General features: G+C 36.5%; 1 protein-coding gene across 1 annotated transcript; it reads right to left on the reverse strand.

Moving 5' to 3' along the window:
* LOC134626609 (uncharacterized) lies at positions 1-26,249 on the reverse strand. The gene is made up of 7 exons (XM_065471566.1): positions 26,183-26,249; positions 18,037-18,104; positions 3,714-3,882; positions 2,519-3,013; positions 1,880-1,947; positions 1,098-1,141; positions 1-179 (listed from the first exon to the last, which is right to left on the reverse strand). The coding sequence occupies exons 1-7, from the start codon at positions 26,247-26,249 to the stop codon at positions 74-76; spliced, it is 1,017 nt and encodes a 338-aa protein (XP_065327638.1). The 3' UTR covers positions 1-73.

Genomic DNA, 26,249 nt, shown 5'->3' on the forward strand with positions numbered 1-26,249 from the left:
GACAGTACCAAACTGCAGTTTTCCGACATTATATGTTACTTGGTTGTAACATGGAAAAACAAACATCACAACATCATAAAAATACTTCCTCAGTGGCTGAAGGAGGTGGCACATCTGGCATGGCAAAGTGGTGTTGAAATTCACTGGCCGGCTCCCACGTGTCGTCCCAGATTTTCCCACTGGAAAATATAATTATTGAAAGAAACAACACCAAAAACATTAATATCAGGTTGGGGATTACTTCATGCTTTTTATGTTTAACATCAGAGGTGGAACATGATAAATACATTTCCTTAAGTACTGTACTAAAATGCAAATTGTCATTTTTATGGATATTTTTAGCTTCTGCTACACTATTTGTAATTTAGATGGATTACAAACAAAACACTAGTGTACAGTTACACTCAACAGATATTAAACATTTAGTTATTGTTTTTCAGTTTAACATTTCATAATATCCTTTCTGTGAAATGAAAATAAAAATTGTCCAAATGTGATAATTAATTTCTTTTTGATCATTCTAAAGGCTGTTGTTTTCTCTTTAATTTGTAGAGATGCATTGCTGTCACACAATTGTAATGCTAGAAATACAGGATGCAAAACAACTGAAAGCTTTCACAGTGTGATATTAGTACTTCTTCGTAAAGTTCTGAATCTGAATACTTCCTCCACTGCTTAGGCAATTTATCCTTTGGCACGCATAAATCTGTGTAAGACATGGACATATTCTCTCCACTTTGTCAGTGTCCTCATAGCTTTTATATATTTCTTAACATTAATGTGAGTGCTCTTATGGTCACAGCACAGTCCAGCTGGAATAATTCGAGTACTTTTGCATCTAAGTGTGACACTACGTGTGTTTTCTGAACAGTTTCAAAAATACTTCGTATTAAATTTATTATTGTATGATTCCACAAAGATGCCAAGAAGCTTTACAATAATCCTCAATTGATTAAATAATCGAGATAGAATAAGAAAAAAAACAAGGGAAGTAAGACGGGACAAAACACCTGGTTTTTCATTTTCAATTCTGCTCCAACAAGGTAATAGATGGGAAAAGAACATTCTCAAAGAGTGAAATATCAAGAGCTTCTTACCAAACAGAGCAAGGCAACCAACGCACTTTTACTTCTGCGTTCCCCTAGACAGAAGGAATCAGAGAGGCAATCGGTAAATAACATGGTTAATGGATAGGTGTCTTCATAAAGCTTTCGTGTAATCCAGTGTGCACACCTGAGACACACACAGACCCATGTAAACACACTTTAGTAGATGTGTAGGTATGTGTATGTAAGGCATTTCTGTTTATAAAAAATATAATAGGAATTTGAAAAGCATGTATCCAATTTTTGTATCCAAGTTTTAAGTACTTGTTACATCATAGACTGACATAATCAATATCATCCCATTATGAATTGTTAGAATTGTGTCCATTTAAACACTTCAAACTACACATGACTATCTACTATTTACAGTGAGACAGGGCTGGTCAGCATCTATCAGGATCTATAAATTGTGCTTTCTGTGATCCTGATTCAACATGACCAACTGAAGAAAAAGGCTTACACAGAAAACACTTTGATCCTTCCTCACATACAGTCACTTCTATGTTAGCCATGCAGGTTTCTGCTGCTTAGATGTATTTAAGTAAGTATTTAATGTCTGTGATTCATTTTGCAGAATTGTTTAAGAACATACACATGAAATACAATCTTTTAATGTAATTCCATTAATCATTTCCCTTCACTAATCTCCTAAGTACATTTGAATTTCCCAGTGTAGCACAGTTCATGATTGTAGTGCATGTATGAAAACAACTTGAGATAGGCTTACTGTAAAAAGTCTACTGAAAAGCAATTTAAAAAATTTTAAGTATCACCTCATTTATCCTGCTCTCAGTGACTTCTTCAAACTGGAACACCTTCTGCCTACTACATCTTCGACAGCCTAAGAAATGAAAAATCACATTTAGAAAAACATAAGACTTGGTATACACAAGAAATCAAATATGAGTTTTCACTTAAGAAGTGAAAATTTGTAATGTCCTCCTGATTGCCATAATCCATTTGTCCTCTGGGGTCATAAAGTGAACCCACCTCAGTTGAGTGTTTTTTTTAAATTACATACTATGAATTGTGAATCAATTCTGTGTAACACCTTAGTTTTACTTAGGGCCAACACATTAACAAAAGAATTCCCCCTTCATTTTGCAATTTAGGGCCACCACACCTTGTTTAGATAAATGCATGCCCTATTTTTTTAGATAAACTAAAATGTTCTCTCAAAGTGCGTTTTAGTTTTCTGAATCAAATCAAGCTGAATTACAAAGTCCTCTTAACTAAAGTAAGGGATTGAACATATTTATTTATAGTCATTTTATAGTGTAGACCAAAATTCAGCTAAATAACTAATGAATAATAATTTGCAATGGTTTGTTATTTCTCTAGGACAACATATGAATCATTTTCGGGTAAGAAACTTAAAAATCTCAAGACATACCATGCAAAGCAATACTTACTCTTTCGCTTCTTATTTTCATGTTGGCCATCCAGACTTGAGGACTGGGAGATTGCGTGGCTAGCAGGGGGATGAAGAGACTGCAGAGATGGCTGGTCTGTGGGTTTAAAAGTTGGTGGAGAGGTGGGAGAGGTTGCTTGTGAGTTGCTTCTAGCTCTCTTCTTTGTTGGAAAAGACTGGGAGCATGGAACAGAAGAAGGAGATACAGGAACAAGATTGAGAACAAAAACAGTCTCTGTCTGCTCGTCTGACAGGCTCTTTGGCTGCTCCTCGAGGAGCCTAGAAGCTTGATGTTCCTGGGTGGTCATCTCTGGCTGCTCCTTGGCGAGGCTCTCTGCTTGCCTGTTGATCAGGGTCTCTGCCTGTTCTTCACTGGGGATCTCGGTGTGCTCTTTGATGTGGGTCTGTTTGTCGGCAAAATGCTCCTTGGTGGCATTCTTGGACTGCACAACCTGCTGTTCTGTGGGGGTATTGGGTTGCACTGGTGTGGATGTTCCTATAAGACATATTTACTTTCATGAAAAAAAATTCACAAAAAAAGGTCTTATATTTAGCAGAAACTACACTTTGGCTACGTTCACACTGCAGGCGAAAACACATCAAATCCGACTTTTTTGACCCTATGCGACCCATATCCGATCATGGTATGACAGTGTGTACAGCACAAATCAGATATTTTAAAATCCGATCTGGGTCACTTTCGTATGTGGTACTGAATCCGATACATATCTGATGTTTTAGAAAGCAACTGCTGTTTGAATGGTCACGTTGCATTAAATCCGTCTTCTATGTCACTGACACGAGACACCAGTCAAACAATATTGTTTGCTCTGGGTCTAATCAGAGCACGTTGTGTGTGATGTCTTCTTTTGCGCATGCGGCCGCTTTGAGCGTTCACACTACAGCGCGTTTGCTGTCACATTTTATTTGCAGTGTGGACAAGCAGACAAAAAAAAAATCAGATTTGATCAAAACAATTGGAATTGAACATTAAGACCTGCAGTGTGAACGAAGCCTTTGATAACATGTCCTTCAATGGTTATTTAATGACCTTAAAATATACTTACACAATTTGCTTTAAGACTAATAAAGTATTCTGATTCTGAAAGCAAGTTGAGACGACTTGTTGTGAATTGTTGCTATATCAATTAGTATTAATTACATGAACTGAAAGTATACAACAGACTTACTCTTACCCTTAGACAGTATAAATTCATATGCCCTCTGCATCTTCTCCAGGAAATTTCTTGTAGTAGAAGTGGGGTCCAAATGAGTAATAACATCTGCTACCCACTTATGTGAAACATTGTCTTTTTTGCCAATAAATAGAATGGGCTTGTAGCCTATAGCCTCAAGTTTCCGCACCTGAAATTAATAAAAAACAATATTTGGCACAAATTAGTCAAACACAGCCTGTTGTTAAATGGTAAACAAGATGACTCTTATATAGCGTTTTTCTACTCTTGTGGAGCACTAAAAGTGCTTTATACAACATGCAAAATTCACCCATATTCACACAAGTTTCTAAAATGTTTCCATTTAAGCATTCACACACAGCAAGAGTTGGCTCGGACAGTCTCAGTCGTTGTGTCCTTGGGCAAGACACTTCACCCGTTGCCTACTGGTGGTGGTCAGAGGGCCCGGTGGCGCCAGTGTCCGGCAGCCTCACCTCTGTCAGTGCGCCCCAGGGTGGCTGTGGCTACAATGTAGCTTTCCATCACCAGTGTGTGAATGTGTGTGTGAATGGGTGGATGACTGAATGTAGTGTAAAGTGCTTTGGGGTCCTTAGGGACTAGTAAAGCGCTATAAAAATACAGGCCATTTACACATTCATACTGATATGAATACATACAGCCACCACTGATGTACTAGAGTTCAAGTAATTGTTAGTCTTTAGCAAAATGTAGATAAAATAATGTTGCATGTTCTCAAAAGCACATATGATGAGCTGTGTTAATGTACCAGCAACATCTTATAATGGCTTAATGATAATATATATAACTAAAGAATTTTTACTTACTGCAATGCGGGCAGAATCAATTATCCGGCCAACATTTCTATTTTTCAAGACAGCTTGCCCCCACTGGCTATCCAATGATTCTACTTTTTCTTTTAGCTTCTTTTTGGTGGACAGACTTCGGAAGCAGACACAGCAGGTTCTTCTGCTTGCCTGATTGGGAGTCTGGCAAGATGTACAGGGCCTGAATTTGGGGCGTGTCATGTTGAACAAAGAATTACACACAGAAATGGCAGCAGACAGACAGAAGGCAAATTATAGGTTGACTAAAAAAAATCTGAAGACTTAAAGAGACAAAAATGCGGATAGAAATAAAGAGACAGACCAATAAGGACAGCAGTAAGAAGAGATAAAAAAAGACTGACGTGGCTCTTAAAAGTGCCTTTAGGAGTTTAACAAAAAACAGATTTGGGGAAGAAGTAACTGGCTGAGTGATGAAGAACCTGTTTAGAAAAAAAAAAGTATTCAGAATTCAGAAGCACGTTATAAAAAAAATATATACATTAAATCCTTTTGTAACCATTTAGATAAACCCTGTTTACTGTCCATTTGTATTTCATTTGCATTTGCAGCATAGATGACCGGTCTGCTATTTAATGATTATGTAATGCTCTTATTAGGTTTTTTTTCGAGAACGAGAGAGAGAGAGAGCCAGAAAGAGAGAGCTAGATTGATAGATAACGTCTGGCAATACTGCCCCTATTAGAACTCTCAAACTTTACAAAGTGGCAACAACAGCAAACCTCAGCACACACTTCTCTATCACTGTACCCTGGATGATGATATATGATAAGCTTGACTTGATTGGCTAAGAGATACGAATTTAGCTAGCTTACAGCACATGTGGTGTGGGAACATATATGCAATTAAATGTTAAGTCATTCGCTGTTCCACAAAATTCTTAACCCATAGAAATGCTACAAGCAACTTTGTGAGCTGACTGTTTCTTTTTGGGGGGGAGTTATAAATAAGAATAATATATTTTTTAAAAACTACAGATTCAGATTCTTACTTACCTGTGGTACGACCGAGTACGGTGACGTCACTGCCGCTCATCTAATATGATAAAAAAAATAAAAAAAATAAAAAAAAATAAATCTTTCTCAAAAATAAACAAGTGAGTCGCCGTGAATTCTTTAACAGCACCGAAAATGTTTTTCCTAATAAAAAAATCGGTTCTTTTTTATTTGTTTAATTTAATTTAATTTATTTACGTAAGAGCATGATTATCCAAAGCAGTCGGTAAAATGACTGCATGTATTCAGAGGAGTTGGAGAAGATATGTTACAGCTGTAGCAGAATGATCGACAGGTTAAAAATGCATAAGGATTTCCAAATATGAAAAGGATTGTAGAACAGTTTATAAAACCGGTGCAATAAATTCACCCGGTCGCTAGCTGTGCCATTACCCGGCATACACCTCTCCCTCCATAAATGCAATAAACGATACAAAAGTAATGGCCTATAATTAATTTATCTGCTGTATCTGCTGTTTCTCAGGTAGTTGTTTACATTACATAATATATTGTGTTCGGTACACGTCACTACAATGTGATTTTGGAAATGTATCAATATACGAACAAAAGGCTCTTCCGCGGAAATCTCTTGTCGTCAATAAGCAACGATTAGGGAGCAGCATAGTTTTCAATAGGAGGACCCTGAACGTCAATTCTCGACGCCAGGGGGGTACCCTTCGCGTCGATAAGTGAAGCAGAGGGAGCCTGACCATGCGTCACACATTTGACGAGTTGGGAGTGAGAACGTGTTGTAGAAACATGAAATTATTTAGTTCAAATTACAAGTTTGAATCTTGTACATGTAACAACCACCAAATTTCATTTTTTTGAGTGTGGCCTCAAGACGGATAACTGGGAATTACTGAAATCACAGTTTCTTATTTAAAAAAAGTATAGAAAGCGATAAACTTACAAAGGACATTTTGCCTTCATTGTTGTCAGGTTACATTAGACAAGGAACTCATCATAATAAATTTGTTTAGCACATCTTTTAAAAAGTAAAATAATTTTAATAGCAGTGATATGGCATTTAGCAGCATTACGTACAGTTTTATTCAATACTAAATGGAAATCACATTTTCCCACTGATCACCACTCATTTTTAAATCTTTTTGTTTGTTTTCATGCTAAAAACCTGACCGTTTTTATAATGAAATGTCTAAATAAAGGTCAGAATGACAGCATCAGCATAGTGTTTATTAATGTGATTTATTTTAAGTAAATCACATTAATTCAACTTTATGTGAATATATTTTTCTCCTTGTCATCCACACCTAAGTGTCACTATGCCCCACCAGTTTAACAACCACTGACCTACCTAATACTAATGTATTATACATAAAAAAGTTGAACACTATCTATAGCTTTTGTTTGTTTGTTTTACAATGACATTAAAGTATATTTCTAACAGCGCTTCAGAAGTCCTCTACAGAGATGTAAAAACCTGGATGAAGGACAACCATCTTAGCAGCACTCCATCAACCAGGCCTCTAAGGAAAAGAGACATCTATCTGAGTAAAAGGCAAACAACAGTCTGCATGATGTTTGCAAAACATAATTCAGAGGACTTTGAAGCATATTGAAAAAGACTTTCAGATCAAAGAATGAAAACTTTACTTATGGCAGAACTCCAAACACTATGTCTAATACCTCCTCCATGGTAAAACACAGTGATGGCAGCAATGTGCAGTGGCACTGCTTCTCAGAAACAGGAGAGGAGTGTCTAGTCAAAAATGAAGGGCGAATACAACTAATAGCATAAATGTCATCAGTAGTTTCTACCTCATTTGACCCAAACTGTTAAAACTGTAATACTATTACTATCACTAATACTAATAAGACAGTGAACTAAACATTTTATTAAAAATATTTACAAGAAAACACTTCAATTTTATGAAAAAAATCATGAAACAAAAAATGTGTGAATACACATTTTAGGTTACCTTTTTTTAATGTAACAATATTTACATCAACCAAATTAAAAAAAAATGTCATTTTTCCCCATGCAACACAGTTGATTGCATCACATTTAGCAGCAGCAGCTGCCACCAAACACATCTACTACCTATAAAACAGTCTTTGAACGTGCCATGTAGCAATTTTGGCCCGCTCATCTTTGAAGAATTTGTTTTAATTTAGTCGCGTTTTAGAGTTTAGCATAAACTAGTCAAAGCATTTTAATCAGATTCAATTTTAATTAGACTTAAAAACCTTTGCTTCAGTATACTGTCTTGCTGCATTTCAAGTTGAATTTCTTTAGCACTTTAAAGCATGGACTGATGACCTTACATTTCGTTTGACAGATACATTTTCAGGCAAAATGCAGGGTTGTTTTTTTTTTTATGACAAGTTATCTTTTTGGTTGCTACAGGTGTTGTATCTTATTTTTTCTGATATTAAATTATTTTTCCTGCCACTGTACATGTATGCTCTGTTTACCTAGGTTATTTCTGACTTACAGAATTTCTTTGAACACCTAAAATGAAGTGTTACATACACACAAAAAACATTGTACAAGGAAAAAGGAAAGAGGAAGATTCTGGATGAGACTGGCAAACTGTGTAGCAAACAAACCTTCTCAGAAAGAGTAATTACAGCTTGTTTATTATATCATGACTAATAAAGTATGCAGAGTCTTTCCTACTGTAGCCATATTTGGATTTGTGAATGCCACGGGAAATAACTTTTCATATTTTTCCAACAAGAATATTTTAAACAATGAAACTTAAATTACATGAAATGCTGATATAGAATAACACACCACAGATCATTATCAGTGTGCACTTTGTTTTTCTCTATCTCAATTTACTCACCCGTAGCTATCACTACTTAAAACAAGAAACAATATATCAATCTTTAATCAAAGTATCTGTAAGCATTGTATTACATTGTTACATTGTTACTAAAAACAGGTGCGTTTGCTTTTATTATCTTTTGTATTTTCTTTCTGATAATGGAAATCAATGTTGTGGGACTGTTTTTGCATTGTTAACTGCCAAATCACACTCAAAACTAAAAAACAAAACAAAACAATGAAAGTACAACATAGTCAATTAGAAGTTGTTTTAAAAAATATAAAATTGTATTAAAAGAAAGACAAATGCCTTTAAATGGAAAGTTACATTTATATGTTACTGCAATGATTATAATCTGAGCAATAGGTTAGAATTAAGGAAAAAAGTCTCCTATTCAGTTCAGTCATGAATTGAAGATGTGAGGTAATTATAAGAACAGAAAAAGTAGAATACATTAATACTGCATGTTTAGCCTTTTTAATAATTTATAAACTATGTTTTAACTCAGTGTGTGCCTATATGGTGGCTGTCTAGAGGAAATAAACTCTTATTGTGAGTGTGTATTTGTAAGTGTATGATGGATCAGATCATCATCAGACAGTAAAGCATATCTATAGCTCTTCTGGATCCTACCTACATTATTTGTCTTATTTTATTATTTTAGTCTGTTGTGATACTACTGTTTTACATGTCTGCTTCACCCCATCATACCTGTATACACCTGCTCCCTCCCACTATCTTTATTACACGTAATATTAATGTAGAGCAGGGCGCTGGTTGACATTTTTATTGAATTATTTACAAGGGAAAATAATGACAGTGGGGTCTCAGTGCTAAACAAATAAATAAATCAGATCCCAAATCAAATCAAGGATGATGTATGTGGAGCAGAATGTTATTAGGTTAGGTGCTAGGTGTCAGTGCTCAAGATGCCAGCTGTGGAAGAGTGCATGGGTTTGTACAACGAAAGCAATTGGAATTTTCCGCTGTTTTCCCCCCCTCCCCTTTTTTGACATTTGATTCTCTCTAAGGGAGACAGATGATGTGAAGCTTTAGTAAACCATTATGAATTTTCTCAAACTGTGGAACCGAGCATGGGGCTTACTGATTTTGAGAGAAGTATGAATAAGAATGCCGTTTTTAATTTTTGCATCCTGAACAGCTTTCATTATTGACTAAAATACAATATGAACACATAATGATTAAAAAAAAGCCCCCAAAATTTCAGATAAACACTATTTAGTGCAATATTCAAAAAACAACAACAACAAAAGTACAGAAGTCTTAATGGGTGCGATAAATGTTTAAATTCCTTTTACACAAAGAGCAAACCAAAGATATTCTAGTAACACACAGTTCTGGTCAGTTTTGAGTTTATAGTTTATCTTACCTCTTCTCTAAAATTTAATATTTTTATCTAAGATCATTTAATGTGCACTTTATACCGCACCCAGGTGCACATACATATGTATAAATTGGGAGTACAAAGGCAAAGTGTGCACAGTTAAACCATCTTAAATAAAGGACATTTTAGACACATGCACAAGTCCCATATTCAGACTTGTGTTTTGCCATGATTAGAAGTAGACACTCCCTTTTTTACATATATATAAATTAGGGCTGTCAGCGTTAATCGCGTTATGATGACGTTAACGCCAAAACCGCGTTAATGTGGCATATCTCCGTTAACGAGTATCACCCTTTGTGTGGGGCTGGACGGCGCTAATGTGTTAATCGAGCTACCCGCACTAACACGTTGACGCCGTCCAGACCCACGCAAAGGGTGATTGCAAAGGGTTAACTCGTTAATGGAGATATGCCGCGTTACGTCACTTTAACGCGATTAACGCTGACAGCCCTAATATATATACATCAATCAAAAAAGAAGGAAAGAAAACCCCAGAGCAACACAGAAGCAGGATCTACAACATATGACAAATGACAAATCATAAGGCATAGCTCAACAATCTAAGAACTGGAATCCACCTGAGTATGTAAATTATCCCAACAGAAACCAGATAAAACCAGTTTGCTGAGCACTTGCCAGCATGGTTGATATGCACCTAAACAGATTCACAAATTTGTAAAATAAAACTTCCTAAAATATCAAGAAGATTTGAGGTAAGGAACCTTTTATTTTCGATAAATTAAAAACTTGTACTATTGTTTTACTGTGACAGATAACTAGAGAAAAAAGAAGACTTTATTTATTTGGAAAGATGTTCTAATAATAATAGTGAACACAATGTTTTATTATCATTATTATGGGCACATATGTCAATTTTCCACAGTGACCTTCATCATATGGAAAGGACACCATACAGTAGTTGTTCTATTTTAAAGCTATATTTGATCAGAAATCTGAATATGTTGTATAAATGATCACCCGCCCATTCCATCGCATCATCAGGCGGATGCCATAAAAAAATTGTTAACTGAATCACTTTCACAGACTGAAGGACCTCGAGTTAAAGCCATGGGTGGTAGTCACAAATGATGGAGTTGTGTTAAGAACCTACTGTGATTGCACAGCTGGACTTAGTGAGAGCTACTCCCTGGTGTCAGCTGTGTTTTTTAAGGGTATGGCAGCATAACTATGGAGTGCAACTGATTCTAGCTACTAATTTCATATTAAATAGCTACAGAAGGTAATAAGGCTAGCTACTATTAGTTGTTTGCATTGTAAGTCAACTAGTAATTATTTTGTCTTACCACAGGATCCTCAGATCCTAAAAGGTTCCTGTATTCCTGAGATAATACCAACATGGCTCTCAACTGCAAAAGATTATAGTGTTTAACAGTCTTTCAGCATTTGCTTTATACTGTCTGTTGATTTTAAAGCACTGTTTAACCAGTAGAGTCAAATAGGATTCTTGTAGATGTGGTAATTAAAAACAAAAACAAATGGAAGCGCAAATTAGACGCCCAAACTAAACTTAATGTTACCAGGGACATTTTTACAACAATTAGAGTGTATCACTAGCAAAAATATATTAATTGGAACCCAACATGGTAAAGGGTTTAAATATTGCAATGAAATTACAAAACATGAAACCTTTTCTGTCCTACCTACTTGTCCAATTGACATAAGGCAATTTTTTGCCATAGTGGTTCAAAATGAGATAATTCCTTCATGGGGGCAATAATAAGTGCATGGAGGAGGTGAAGAAGTCAATGGATAATTAACTTCAATTGACACTGAATGGACAATATCTCTGAATGCATTTACAGACGTACAGTGGCTGGACTAGCTGGAATAAAAGGAATTAAAATTGGACTACTGTTCACAGCTGAAGCCTATTATCCCAACACACCACAGAGAGAGACAGAGAACGATATAGTCAGTGTGTGCCTGAGAAAAAGAAAGAGAAATTTAAAAGAAGAAGAATAAAAAAATGAAAATCCCCCCCCCGAAAAGATGACCTCAGGTGAAAGTGAGATAACTTGCTCTCTTTTTATGGTTTCCACAATGAGGTATTATCAGCTAGAAAAGGGCATAAGGCGGAAAAAGTAAGATGAGGAAGAGCATGTAATGGTGAGGGAGGGATCTCTCTTGATGTATCTATTCAAACTGTAGGGCCCGGAACTGACAGGGCCCAAGGGGAGCCTCTGCAAAGAAACTGAGAAAGATAAGCGGGTCATTATTCCCCAAACTTGAATAATCCCTTGATGGCAAATCCTTGGCCTTCCCCAAGGGTTATGAGACTTCTGAGCTTCTGTGAGGAGAGAAGAAGGAGAATTCCAAAGGAATAAAACCATTTTTGCTCTACATGCAATCCTTTTAAGGGAATTATCAGTTTATACAGTAAATTGTTAAGTACTCTATAAAAGAGGACTGAGGACTATCAGTTGTGAAATTATTCTCTGGTGAGGATCGGGACTTCACATCACACTCTATTCCTATGTCCTGGTGAAATCAGGAGTAAACTATCCGGTCTTTAAGTCTGACGTGATTAACTGTGTCTGGGCCCAAACACCGCTACAGGTCCATAAGTCAAATGATCACTGCAGGATCACTGAGAGTTGAAAAACTGTCTAAATCCTTTCATCTGTAATAAAATGATCAGTGTGGCTGCTCTACCAGGTGTAACAATTAAGTTTAACATCCAGGCATCCATGAAAATGGAATTTATTAAATTTAATGGAGTTAGAAGTTAGCAGGGAGTTAGCTCGCTAGTTTCCATCTAAATATAATATAGCATGGTCTGACTGAGGGATTTCTGAAACGAATTAAGACGTACAGCTCTGCTATCACTTCCGACATAAATGAAGACAAGAAAGTAAACAGCAGTGGCGTTTGTAGGGTTACTAAAGTTTGGCTAGCTGGTATATAACGATGTGCTACGTGATCGCTAGCGACACAGCTATGTTAGCATAACATAAACACAGTGAACCTGGACGCTAACTTTTTTCCACTCGATAAAAGTTAACGTGACGATTCTTGATTGTCAGGGGCAAATGCAATCGCATGGCAGGATGCTGTAAACAGATCAAACTTCAGTCAGGAGAACAACTGAGATAATCCATCCACAATACGAGGTTAGTCATTAATATACTACTGCATGGGCTGGGTTATAGTTACATCGTAAGGTTTTAAAAACTGAGCTTTAAAATGAATAGCGGTAATAAAAACCGAGAGAGGCCAACAGTGATCACTGACTGTTTTTAGGGGCTTTTTGAGATTAAATAGAACAAAATACAAAGCATTAAAACATGTTAAAAACACAAAAGCCTTATTAAACACAGGGTAGTTTGGGCCCGGAAGCAGGATTCATCACGTCATTACTTAAAGACCGGATTGCTAATTCCACTAGCTGCCTCTGCTACTTCCATCTAATTGGTGTGTTTTCTGTAGAGCCTCCACTAGGATTACAGCCCCAAACTATCTGTCCAATGAAAGGTCAGAGGGCTCCAAGTAAAACTGCATTCACCTTTAGGCAGGATTCATTCACTCTGAATACTGTGAGGTCTCGCATTACCGACCTGAACTGCGGGCTTGTGCTTTGCTTGTGAGAATAGAAATAGAAATAGAAATGTGCTAGCCAATCAAATGAAAGGTTCAAGTTGACCGATGGAGAGTAATAACCCTATTAAAATGAACAGAGTAACAGGATAAAGTTTTCATTGTAGGTCAGTTAGCTTAGAAACCAACTGTCGACTGCAAATTTCTCAAAAGGAACATCTGGTAGTATAATGTTTTCTATTTACTTTGCTGCTTTGCTGTAAGATAAACATGTCTCCTGAGTGAAACACATAGCAAAACACATAACCAGGTTTTTCTCTGTGTTAACTGGCTTAACAAAACATATATATACATGATTTCAGCATCACAAGTTTATAGAGTGGTAACCTTAAATATAACCTTTAATTCAATTCAATTCAATTCAATTTTATTTATATAGCGCCAAATCACAACAAAAGTCGCCTCAAGGCGCTTTATATTGTACAGTAGATCGCACAATAATAAATAAAGAGAAAAACCCAACAATCATATGACCCCTATGAGCAAGCACTTTGGCGACAGTGGGAAGGAAAAACTCCCTTTTAACAGGAAGAAACCTCCGGCAGAACCAGGCTCAGGGAGGGGCGGCCATCTGCTGCGACCGGTTGGGGTGAGAGAAGGAAAACAGGATAAAGACATGCTGTGGAAGAGAGACAGAGATTAATAACAGATATGATTCAATGCAGAGAGGTTTAACACATAGTGAGTGAGAAAGGTGACTGGAAAGGAAAAACTCAATGCATCATGGGAATCCCCGGCAGCCTACGTCTATTGCAGCATAACTAAGGGAGGATTCAGGGTCACCTGGTCCAGCCCTAACTATATGCTTTAGCAAAAAGGAAAGTTTTAAGCCTAATCTTGAAAGTAGAGATAGTGTCTGTCTCCCGAATCCAAACTGGAAGCTGGTTCCACAGAAGAGGGGCCTGAAAACTGAAGGCTCTCCCTCCCATTCTACTTTTAAATACTGTAGGAACAACAAGTAAGCCTGCAGAGCAAGAGCGAAGTGCTCTAATAGGGTGATATGGCACTACAAGGTCATTAAGATAAGATGGGGCCTGATTACTTTAAGATTATATTAAAGGTTCAGCTCTGATTCTGTCAAGAAGTTAAAAAAGGATTACGTAGAAATTACTCTGGTCGGTCACCAGATCAAAGTAAAGTTTATTGGTTACTGATAAATATGTATTTTTGTTGATAAATAGGCTCAAACTGTAACTGATTAATTTGCACTTATAGAAATGTTAAAAATGAGGCAGCAGGTTAGGACCAAACAAATCCGAACCATTTGAAAACATGCAAATTGAAGTCACAATGTGATGCACAGTTTGCACCGACAGAGATATTTATTTAATCAACACAATTATGATGATAAAAAGGCAGACAAAAGGCAACTAACAAAGTCACTGTGAAGCTGAGTTTGCGTGGGATTCAGTTTCTCTGTCATCTTACATTCTAAATAAAAGTTTTTGCAATTTCTCATATCTGTAATATCAATCCATCTCTACCTCTGGCTTCTTCTTCATCACCTTGGGAATATTCTGTCTCAGTATCTCAGTGTAGTCTGTGAGCTAGGTGGCTGCGGATCAGAATTAAGGGCAGCCAGGCATAAAATGGCTACAGGGGCCATGCAGGGAGTAGCGAATGAACAGCAGAAGATCATTTTCAAAGGGGCCCTAAAAATTAACTGTGCTGTGCCGTTAACTCAGTCACATAAATGCTACATGGTTAAGTTCCAGCGTCACATTCCACTGCTGTCCAGTTGGTATTTGATGAGCACTTTTTTTTTCATGGATTCCAAATTGCACTTCAGATGTTGTTTGGGAGTTCAAGCATCCAATTACGTTGTTACGTTGTACGTGACACATCTTCAATTACTGTCCTGGAGCCTTTTCATTCAAACACAGAAACCAGGCAGAATATAGAAACACATCTTACACAGAAGAAAAGCTCTTTGAATATGGTATCTGCTACTGCTGCCACTTGTCTGCATTTTCCAAAAATGTAGAACTTGTGGTATAGCTGCATATGTGTCACACATCATTTTCCCCCTTTTCAGTGCTAAACTCTTGATGTGAAGGACACCTATCTGAAACGGTAAAACTCAGACTGAAGGCCAAATGCAGCATAGTCGAGTCAAACAGAAAAAGATAAGACCACAACAAGCCAAAGAAATTTCTCATAACTTATTGTGTGTGGTGGATAAACAGGGGAGAAAAAAGGAGAGAAATGCACACGAGGGGAAAGAAACCAGAACACTGTCAGTTAATTTTCAGATCTGGTAATCTTCCAAGTTCATTAACAAAAGCCTGTGTCTGACTTGCTGTGGCTTTTGTACACACCGAGGAGTTGTTGTGATACACCACAATGAATAAGTGATAAGCTGTTTGGGTAATTTGCGAAGTGACACAACTTTTATTATTTACGCCGTAAACCCTGATGGGTGGGGGGTGGGCGCAGATAACAATGAGCGAATGTGACAGGATTGTGTGGGTGGAATCCACTTAGAACTATTACAATCAAGCTTCATTTACATGAGCCGCCGACAACCTTCAGTTGACTTTGGGGTCTGCATTTGGGAATAACGGACACGGGTATTACAGAGCATACTGATGCATTTGTAATGGGGGCAGACAGCGGAGCCTAATGCTGACTAGCTCGGCAGAAGAAAGAAAAAAAAATGCTCCAAATGGATGGAGATCAATTCTCCCCCACTTCGCACTGCGTGATGGATGTGACATTCATCAGTGCCCTGTCAACTAATGCATTTGGTTTTATATTACACCTGAGATTTTTTACTTCTCCCTTTTCTTTTATGGCTTCATGAAGCCAGATTAAAATGGTAAAACTGTGAATTAATTTTTCGTTAGGGCATGGAAAGTCGAGGAAATTTTGGTTTTAGCGAGTGATAAAGTATCTTGTTTTGAGAAAGAAGAGTGATCTTAAGGGCAGAGAAGAAAAAGAAGACAGTTGAAACTATAACTTTTAACCTCTGTTAATAGTATTTATTTATTTATTTATTTCATGTATGCCATTTCAATTATATTTTCAATATCTCATGTGACCCTTTTAGTGCTCTCCCAATACAGTCTGCAAAACCATAAGCACAGTTACAGTTGTGTTGCAAAGAACCTAAATTTAATTTTTTTTAAACATAACCCCTTGCCACCCCCCCCCCCCCCCCCCCACCCAAAAAAAAAAGAAATAAAAATACAGCAATTGCCTTGCTGGTACCAAGCAACACATACACCGAAAATTCCATTATTTTCACATCAAGGTTGCGATTAATCTCTTGTTTTTTTTTTCACATGATAAAATTCCCATTTTTGGTGCACGAGGTCTTACAGGAGAATTTATACAATGGTTATAATTCAAGCAGCGATACATCACTGACGAGGGGATCGCCACAATACATAGCCCACCTAGAATGGGCTCATTTTAAAAGAAACTCCTCCAAACTCTTGGGAGAAAAATAAGACAAGCAAACCACAGTTTTTTTATTGTATGTATACACTGTTCCTGTTGTTTTATACCCTGCTCTATGATATGATCCAAGGCCTTGCTGGACATGCTGGAATGCTTTACAGCAGTGTTAATTTTAAAATCAGGATTCACTCGCCATACTATTAAAGAACAATATAATTCATTCATTAAGATTCAGAGAAAGGTGGGTTTTCTCATATACTGAAGGATATGCAGTTTCTGCATGACAAGTTAATCCATATTTGCATTTTATGACTGAAAAATCCCCCCAATTTAAAAATGTGTATATGTTACAATGAAAGCTTCAGATTCAGTGTCCCCAATTTAATTTTTTCTCGGTTGTTAAACCAGGCCTATTTCTCCCTCCTGACACTGGGGGGAGCTGTTATGTTATTACCATAGAGACAGGGCATGGACAGACACGCGCGGTGGAAGTGGAGTGTGGCAATGCTTAATGAACACTGGTTGTGAAGTGAAACTTGTAATTTAGGTTTGAGCATGTGTATTACTTTTAATTCCCACTCCGAATTTTACTGTTTTTTGTATTTACATCTGCCCACCAGGTGCCATCATCACTGTCCCCAGACTTCCTATTATTTTTATTTTATTTTATTTTCTGAAATAGATGAATCCAAGCTGAAGCATGGCTCAGTCACACCAGATTGATACCCCAACTGCTTGGAATGCCCTTTGCAGATTATGATTATGATTATTATGATTAGGGTTTGTCAAGTGTAAACAACTGGCTCTGATAAACACTCTTCTCCGAATGCTCATCTCTCTTCCCTTGACATCCCCCTCTTGCTTTCTCATTCTCCCAGCAAGTCTCACACCACCCAATTTATATCAAAAGAGACATTTGATGTCTTTGGCAGAAATCACAAAGCACACTGTTTGTCACATTAGCGTAAGATAAAGGAAAGACATTTTCTGCTTGTTGAACACTGGGGAAATGAAAAAGCAGCTCCTTTTAATCACATCACAAAGTTTAGCGAAGAAGAAATGTGGATCACTACAATCAGCATTTAGGCTGCATCGTGTTGCCTTTTTTTTCGTTTGACAGTGCAATTGCTGCCTTCAGTGTGTCGTATCAATACATGTGTAGATGGGTTCTTTCAACCACAAATCTACATATGCTGTGTATTCAGAGGAGACATTTTTAACAGGGAGGGTAAATTTCTGCAGGCAATTAGGGACAAGAAATCTCACCTCTTCATTGGCAACCTGTCTACCTTTCTGTCCTCTCCTTTTTACTTCTTGACAGGGCACCGTGTTGCCTGGCAGAGCACGAGAGAGACACTAGCAGTCTTAAATCCTTTTGTTTTCTATCAAGGTTACACTGGTGACAGTGCTAACAGTATTTGAAGCTAGAGAGGCATAGCTCACGAGCTTTATTAGACACAAAATTCTGATTTAAGCGATCATTCTTTTAAATTCTCAGAAAGAAATATCCAAACAGATGGAACCAATTGAACATGTCTGTACTTAGGCTTTGCTAATATCTGTCTTTAATATGAAAACACCTGCCCATTTTATACTCAGCTCCCATAGGTCAGTGAAAATATGCGCTAATTTACGTGACCTAATTTATTTTAATGATGGATGAGTTAATTGGGCAATTAACTCAATAACAGGTGTCCATAACTGCCCAATGCTTTAGAGACTGAGGCTTAAAAAGCAGCTTTGCCCATACAGAGCTTGATGGACAGAACTGTTAAATATTAGCACTATTTAAAAAATGCCTCATATATTTGAAGTTAGGAGCCTCCACACACAATGACATGACATTTCTGTAGATGTAGTATTCACAACCTTTTTCTCAAGTATAATACCACAGAGGAAAAACAATGTATTCAAATTTCTAGTCAAAAAAAGTCTAGTATAATCAGGAAAAAAAGTCAAAGAAAACATTTCACATATTTGTTACATTACTGCATATAGAGTTGTTCCATATAGTGATTAGGAAATGTTAAATCAAGTGATGTGTTTTGTCCCACTACATAAAAGGCATATTGTTTTTATAATATAATATACAAACTTTACATTTTATGACCAACACATAGATATATGTTACTGACAAAGTTTTTTATGTAGGTGCCTTTTTATTAGTCTGTGTTGAATAAACAACCCAAAAGCATGGTATAAAGGAGGTAAAACCAGTTTTATCTTGGTTCAGGTCTTTGAATACTGCTGTTTTATCAAAAGCCACAAGCTTTCAACCGATATCCTCGAGGTGTTTTTTGGTTTTGTTGCCTTAGGACAACTGTGGCTCGGGACATAAAGTGGGTCATTTACTAATCAGAAGGAGGGTTGATTGCTGCCCAGCACCTCTAGTCTCTATGTCAAGTTGTCTTTGGGAAAGATACTGAACCCCAAATTGCCCCTTATGCACTCACCAAAGTGTGAGTATGATAGAATCAGAAAGAGCTTAAAGGCATCGAATAAAGCATTGCATTAATGGATTGATCTCGCTTGTAGTAAAAATAAAAAAGCTTAGAGTGCTCTATTAGTGTATAAAACACTATACAAGTGCCAGACTATTTGACACACTAATGATGCCATTTTAAGGAGCAACAAAGTCGGCAGTATAGCAGCTAGAAGGTGTGGCGGTGACTCACAGGTTTGTCCGTGGGGTCACCCTCATTTTTTTTGTTTTTGAGTCTTGAGTTTTGAGCTTCATATGGACTAATTGAATGTAGTTTTTTTCATTGGCACCAAAAGATAATCGGTTAGTTTAAGAGAAGAATGTGGTTTGTGGTTTCATTCCGTTGCTTTTCCTGAAGAATACGTGATCTGGAAGGGAGCATATGTCACTCTAAAACATGTAAATACTTTCCAGCATTGATGGTGCCTTACCAGATGTTAAAGCTGCCGAACTTTTTAAAGGTCACAGCAGTCCAAGACTGATTTTCAACCCTGCCCCATGTTTCTCTATTATGTACTTTAGATAATAAGACATTCGGTTTTCATTTACATTTCTCCTGTAATTAAAACATGGGGTCATGAGATACTGTAAGTTTAGTCTGTCTATGACAGAATGCTCCATATTTAAAATAGTTCATAAAATAATCCACAAAACTTTTATTTCTCAGCAAAATAGTATATAACCTTATAACTGTATTATGATATGAAAGAGAAAAAGAGGTGAGATGGCATGGTGGGGTAGCAAGGAAAGGAAGACAAAGGAGTCTTGTTGAAAACAGGATTAACCCGGCTCTGCTCCTGATGTCTCAGCAATGCTAGGTAATGGCATGAAAGCATCTGTTGCAAAGAGGTTTTGTGGATGTGTAACTCTCATTGCTGTGTGTCATAAACATTCAGCTGCTTTGAAGAAGAAAGCAAATGAAAGAGCAGATGCACTGCACTACTCAAAGCTTTAATTCCAATAGTAGGCAAAAAGCCTGTCTTTCTTTTCTGTTTGAAAACAATGAGATATGATTCTTATTGGAACCTGTCAAACTCAATAATAGAAGTGTTTGTAATACATGACAGGTTCTGAGCGATCCTATTCCTTCCTCACCCTAAATCTGTGACAGGTTTACCACATTTTGGAGTAATTCATACATTATATGTTAGATAATGGCATTTATAGTATTCACAGAGCAAGAAAAGTCATTTGTAACACTTACTGCAATCAGTGTGCGCTCATGCCAGTGGATTCATAAACAGTGCCTGGAAAAAATATGTTGAAAACACAGAGAAAAGTGAAGGATGACAAAAAGAAGAGAGATCAGGAAAGAATTAATCTGTATAAACTTATTGCTGTGAAAAAGTCTATAAGAAAATTAAAATTCACCACATCTTCAGAGAAAATAAATGAAGATGCTAAATCCAGTGCTAATAAATATTCAGTGCTGTGTTTGTATGTTATGTGAATACCTTTTCATTGGAAGTGTGATTAAGTGATTTTTTTGGAATAACTTATACACACTCTGCTGCACAAAGGAGTGCATATTTGTAAATATACCAATTACTGATGTGATCTTCTCCTATACTGAAATAGATTAATTTTTATATGCAGATGTCTAAAAGCTCATTCCAACACAGTGATTTAAACAGGCCATTTACTAAAAAACAGTTATTTGCTGTTTTAAGCATAAAAATACAGAAATCCTCTTCGGAACAATAAGTTATGAATTTAAAATTATTAATGTGATTGGAGCAAAAAAAAAAAAAAAACCCACAAAAAAAAAAGATAGCGAGAGAGAACTGTAACGTTATGAAATGGTTTTGACAGATTGACAGTCTGATTAGAAATATTGCAACATGCACACATAAAAATAAAGAGCACACAAATTGCGCCTTAATTTGTGCACATCAACATCATTGCCCAGCAGCAGACCAAGCGGTAAGCAGTTTGGAAACTCAAATAGCATGATCTAGGATGTTGTGAGTCTTTGTGTAAAACTGCCCTGAGTAACCATGAGTGTATGAGGCTATTTCTTTCTTTCTGTAACCCCCCCTCCCATGCCTTTGTGCCTGGTGGACTGTTATTAAATCTGTGTGTGGTCACACAGCCTACGGTCTATAAAGCTTGATTCGTGTGTTTTTCTTCCTCTCACCCTTGCCTTTGTTAGCCTGCCACTGACCTTTTATCATAGCCTTGAGTCAGTGTAAGAAGTGCTCTGGGCTGACAGGAAACGCTGTCTTCATGGCTCTCTACCCAGTGTAGAAAAATGTCATCCTGCAATACAAACAAGTTCTAATGACCTACAATAACCACCTTCATTTTGCCATTAAAAACAATGACTAACATATGAAGTGGCTGAAAGCACTGTCTACCTATAATGATAAAAATGGGTAGTGAAAAGTAAGATAATATGGGAACAATAAAAATCAAGCAATATTTTGGGTACAAATCCTAAAAAAAAATGCTTATTAAAGTATTTGTAGCATTCTGTACTTATATTCATGTTCACTGCTTTATGCCAAGCAAGCAGCTTGTTCAAGTATATCTAAACTTTTTTCCACTTTAACAGAAATGCCATGAAATTTTATAAGAATAACCAGGCTCTCCAGATTTTGAGTATTGCTCACTATAGTAAGTCATTTACTTTATAAAGTGAAAATATCAGCAAATTGGCTCAGTTAAGGCATTCATCATTCCCACAAGATGAATATATTTTTAATCTTTTTTCTAAATTAAAAAAAGAGGTCATTGTTCCCAGAAGATGACTTTTATGATGCAGTTTAAATTTTTTTTTTAAAACACATCAGATACATTTTCTGCACATCAATTTTAAACTGTTGGCTCTGCAGAGACAACATTAGCCCAAACCCTATGATATTTTAATTACTAATAAAGATCCTAAATTGTTTTGAATATTTAGGAAAGTTGTAGCTGGGTAGTGGGTACACAATAACACAGGGATTATTAGCTGGGATATAGCACTGTGATACTGGCTGAGAAAATATGTCTGCTTCACAAACAATTATTTACTATAAGTCTATTAATTTATATACTTTTTTCAGTATGAATATTTGCCAATGTCATGTGGTATTTCATAGTTGATTGACAGGAAAATAAAAATAAAAATTGCAGCAAGGTAAGATGTTTTATTACACAGTGTAAACACAGGTACATAACAGCATAAGTCTTTGGTGCAACTCAGCCTTATCATTTAGCCAATCAAACTCTCAATAATTGCAAAGCATTTGTGGCAATCAAATGTCAAGCAAGCAGCCAGGTGAAAAATGACAAAAGCAGAGTCATGTGCAAGCACAAAATGGCACAGGGAAACACGAAATAAAGTAGTTTCATGTAAAATGTAACAAGACCATAAATCATTCAAGAATGCAGTTGAAGAGCTAAATATGAAAAAAAAAACAACACACTTTTTAAAAATGATAAATAGGAACCATGAAGTTTCCATTTGACCCCATCTGTGCAAATCAGTGCTAAATTGTATCTTTCTTTCTTTCTTTCTGATCAGTTTATAAATATGCTTTGTGAATTAGTTTGTGCCATATCTATATAATACATGTATGATGCTAGGGTCACACATCGCAGAAACTAACATAATGTAAGCTAATGAACCACAACAATAATACCACTTGCCCAGTATTGTGTAGTGTTAATTGGTACTTATTTGCACAGGTGATGAAATTAAAGGTAAATAGATTAAAAGTGATTGCTGTTATAAATATTCCAGTGATTCTATTGTTTTGTCTTCGTTATATAAGTCAGAAAGCCAGTTGCTTCTGAGTTGCTTTGATGATCTCTGCTTTTTTTGTGAGAATTAAAAGTTGTGTTGAATAATGAGATGCTGTGATGTATATTGTTGCATTGAAGTGTTTTTTTGTATTGAAGTTTTGCATTTGTAGATGTGTTAAAGTGGGTTGATGTGAAGTGACTTGATTGATTGCTTTATGACTTGGTGAACTGAAAACATTTCCATCAATGTGGATAATAAAATTATTCTATTAACTTATAAAAGTTAATTTTACTCATTCCTAATATTTTTAAATAACAGATGTAAATAGCACTAAAATAGAAAAGTGTTTAAATACATATAATAGTACAAACGTTCGTCTCTGCATATGTCTATGACTTAAAAAAATCTTGAATTTAAAGCTATAGTGACCTCGTGAACAGAGAACTAAGATTATCCTGTAATGAGCTTTATCATACTGGGAGACCCACACAATCCATTTTATATCTAATATTGCCAAAGTTAATTTGAAGGCCACTATGAATTATTTTACACCAAATGTTGTTCATGTTCAACCAAATGTTATTCACATGGCAGGGAACGTTTGTTGCATCCATTAAAGTGTAAGGAAACAATAGATTCAGGCAAGTGTGACCTCAAGCCTCATTCAGGTATTGCTGGAGAAATACAGTGTCCACATCTGCAGCTACTGTCATAATTGTTTCTGTGTCTTAAACAAAGAAGCACACAAATATGAACAATGACTTGCTCTATGAGTAATGTTCAACCATGTTATACTTTACCAATACATTTTATACATGTCACTCAGACTGGTGACAAGAAAATCAGTAGGTACCATAGGAACTCAAAGCATCACCAAATTCAGTAACTTAAAAACTGTTACTATATTTCTTTGTATTTAGAGCTTAATAGCAGATTTTAGAATGATAAAATGCTAAAAAATTATTGAATGCATGTACTTGCTTAACATTAGTAAACATTAGTCTTTGTAATTCTAAGCTTGTTAGAGGGCGCTGACATTAGCTTCAGTATCATCACACTGAAGCTGAAGCATTATTTTTATAGGTTTCTTGCATAACGTGTTCTATTATTTAATATTATTGTGGAGTTGCTAAAAATTGAGAAGAGGCAGTCAAAAAAAAACAACTTACTGGTAACATGTTTGATGGAGCATCCCCATATGTTTAACATTTTAAAAATGCAAGAAAAGAGACTTCACATGAAATAAATGCATTTACATTACTGGTAAATGTATCTTTTGGAATACGTCCGTGATACACCCCTGCTGTTCATTCTATTTTGCAGGCAGATGTTATTTTCTAAGGTGGCAGGTGAGAGTATCAGAATTTTTCTTTGAAAACTAGAACATTTCCCTTAGAGATCACAAAAAATACACACTCCAAGCAAAACAAGTCCAAGTCAAGTGTGAATAAATATGTCTTATCTGCCTATAACACTACACTTTCCACAACAATTCAGCATAACAGATCAGATGATTTATTTGCTAACATAAAACAGAAGAGACTGCCTGTATCAAACTTGTGTTGGCCATTTATTGTTGTGAGTCAAGTCAGAGAGTTGACTCAACCTTATAGGACGTTGTGGTTCTGTTTACGGTGTTGTGGCTTCTCTGTCAACTGCTCCTCTAGTTAGCACTATGTCCTTTAATGGTTGGAATTTAATAAGGCAAAACTTTAATATTATCTGCCACAATGGATATTATACGATGAACAAAGCAGAGCAGTGAAACTGAAAAAAAAGAAAATACCAAATTAACCTTTTGTTTGCAGAGAAAGAAGCTCTAAATGACCCATGAATGACTTTGGATAACACAAAAAATAAATTTCTAAATATATACTTTATAAAAAAAAAGTGTTAATAATATGGGAGGGTGTATGGTGATGTTACAGCATGAGTATATTGCAGTTGCACCTCTTATTTATTACTTATAGTTTGATAATGTGTTCACACTTGAGCCACACAAACGCTTCCATAATTTTTTGTTCCTGCCAGTGTTTCACTCCTTTCTCCACACAGTTTTCCTTTAGCTCTGTTTATACTGCCAGCTTTACATACAGGTTTTTTCACCACTCCTACATTTGAACACATAGACCTTCCACTAAATCGCTGCCTCATAGGCCGTTGACATGGCGCGTTAGATCATTAGGGACAGGACTACTGTTTTGGCTTTTAACATCAGAAAGAAAGCCTACTTGTGAGGCCTTTGAAGAAGAATATTGTAGAGGGAAAAAGCTGTTCAGAAATAAAATTAAAAACAAACAAACAAAAAAACCCCATTGGTGGTTAAAAATAAATATACTTGCTATAAAATTCATGAATAACGTGTGAAATGAAACCATGTCTTAAACAGCTCTGAATATGGTTTCTGCTGAGATGGCCTCGTGCCCAGTTTATACAGTTGTATGTCACATTAGACAGCTTAATGGATAGGCCTGTTCTCAACTGTATTCCTTGGCCTGGCAAATGTATTTTTGATAGCCTATTCTGCTTCCTATATTGGATTGTGCATGCTCTGACATCTTTATTCACACACTCTGCAGTACCAAACAGGGAACCAACCACAAAGAATTGAAGGCATTCCTCTTCATGTCAGAATGGTTTAGCTTTCCTGATCATCAGGAAACCAAATAGCACACACAATGATACTGTTTACATATGTAATTTAGCAATGTAAGTTAAATTAAGATAAGAATAGTACAACTAGTTTATGTCAAAATATATTATTTTATTTAAAAAAAGCCCTCATTAGTCTGAAAAAATTTCAAGAATTTAGCACTTTAATAATTACTTTCCTCAGACTTCTGGTTCCACACTTGCATCTCTCCACCCGTCGTTCATCAGTGGTAATCAGCTGGATGGTTCTTAAGACCATCTCAACCTGCCATTCTTTGCCTGTTCATCAACTCCCTCACGGTGGTAACTCGGCACCTAACATGTCTCTCATTAGCCAAGTTTTGCCTTGTACTTACTTGTGTGTCTTTTTGCCTCTAGTTCCTTCAATACCCAGACTTACCTGCAACTCAGTCCTCTGGATGCTGGTCACTCACGTTAAACCTTCCAAGTAAGTCTGCAAAACCATTCTGTGCAAACTCAGCTACCCTGCTGCTTGCTGCACTACCACAGGACCTCTGGAAACCAAAAGTTTGGAAATGCAATCTCACTTGCCTCGCCATTCAGTCGGACGCTCACTCCTGGAGCAAACTCACCACCCTGCAAGTAAGCCTTCAT

The sequence above is a fragment of the Pelmatolapia mariae genome, linkage group LG1 (genome assembly GCF_036321145.2).
Source record: "Pelmatolapia mariae isolate MD_Pm_ZW linkage group LG1, Pm_UMD_F_2, whole genome shotgun sequence".
NCBI classification, from domain to species: Eukaryota; Metazoa; Chordata; class Actinopteri; order Cichliformes; family Cichlidae; genus Pelmatolapia; species Pelmatolapia mariae.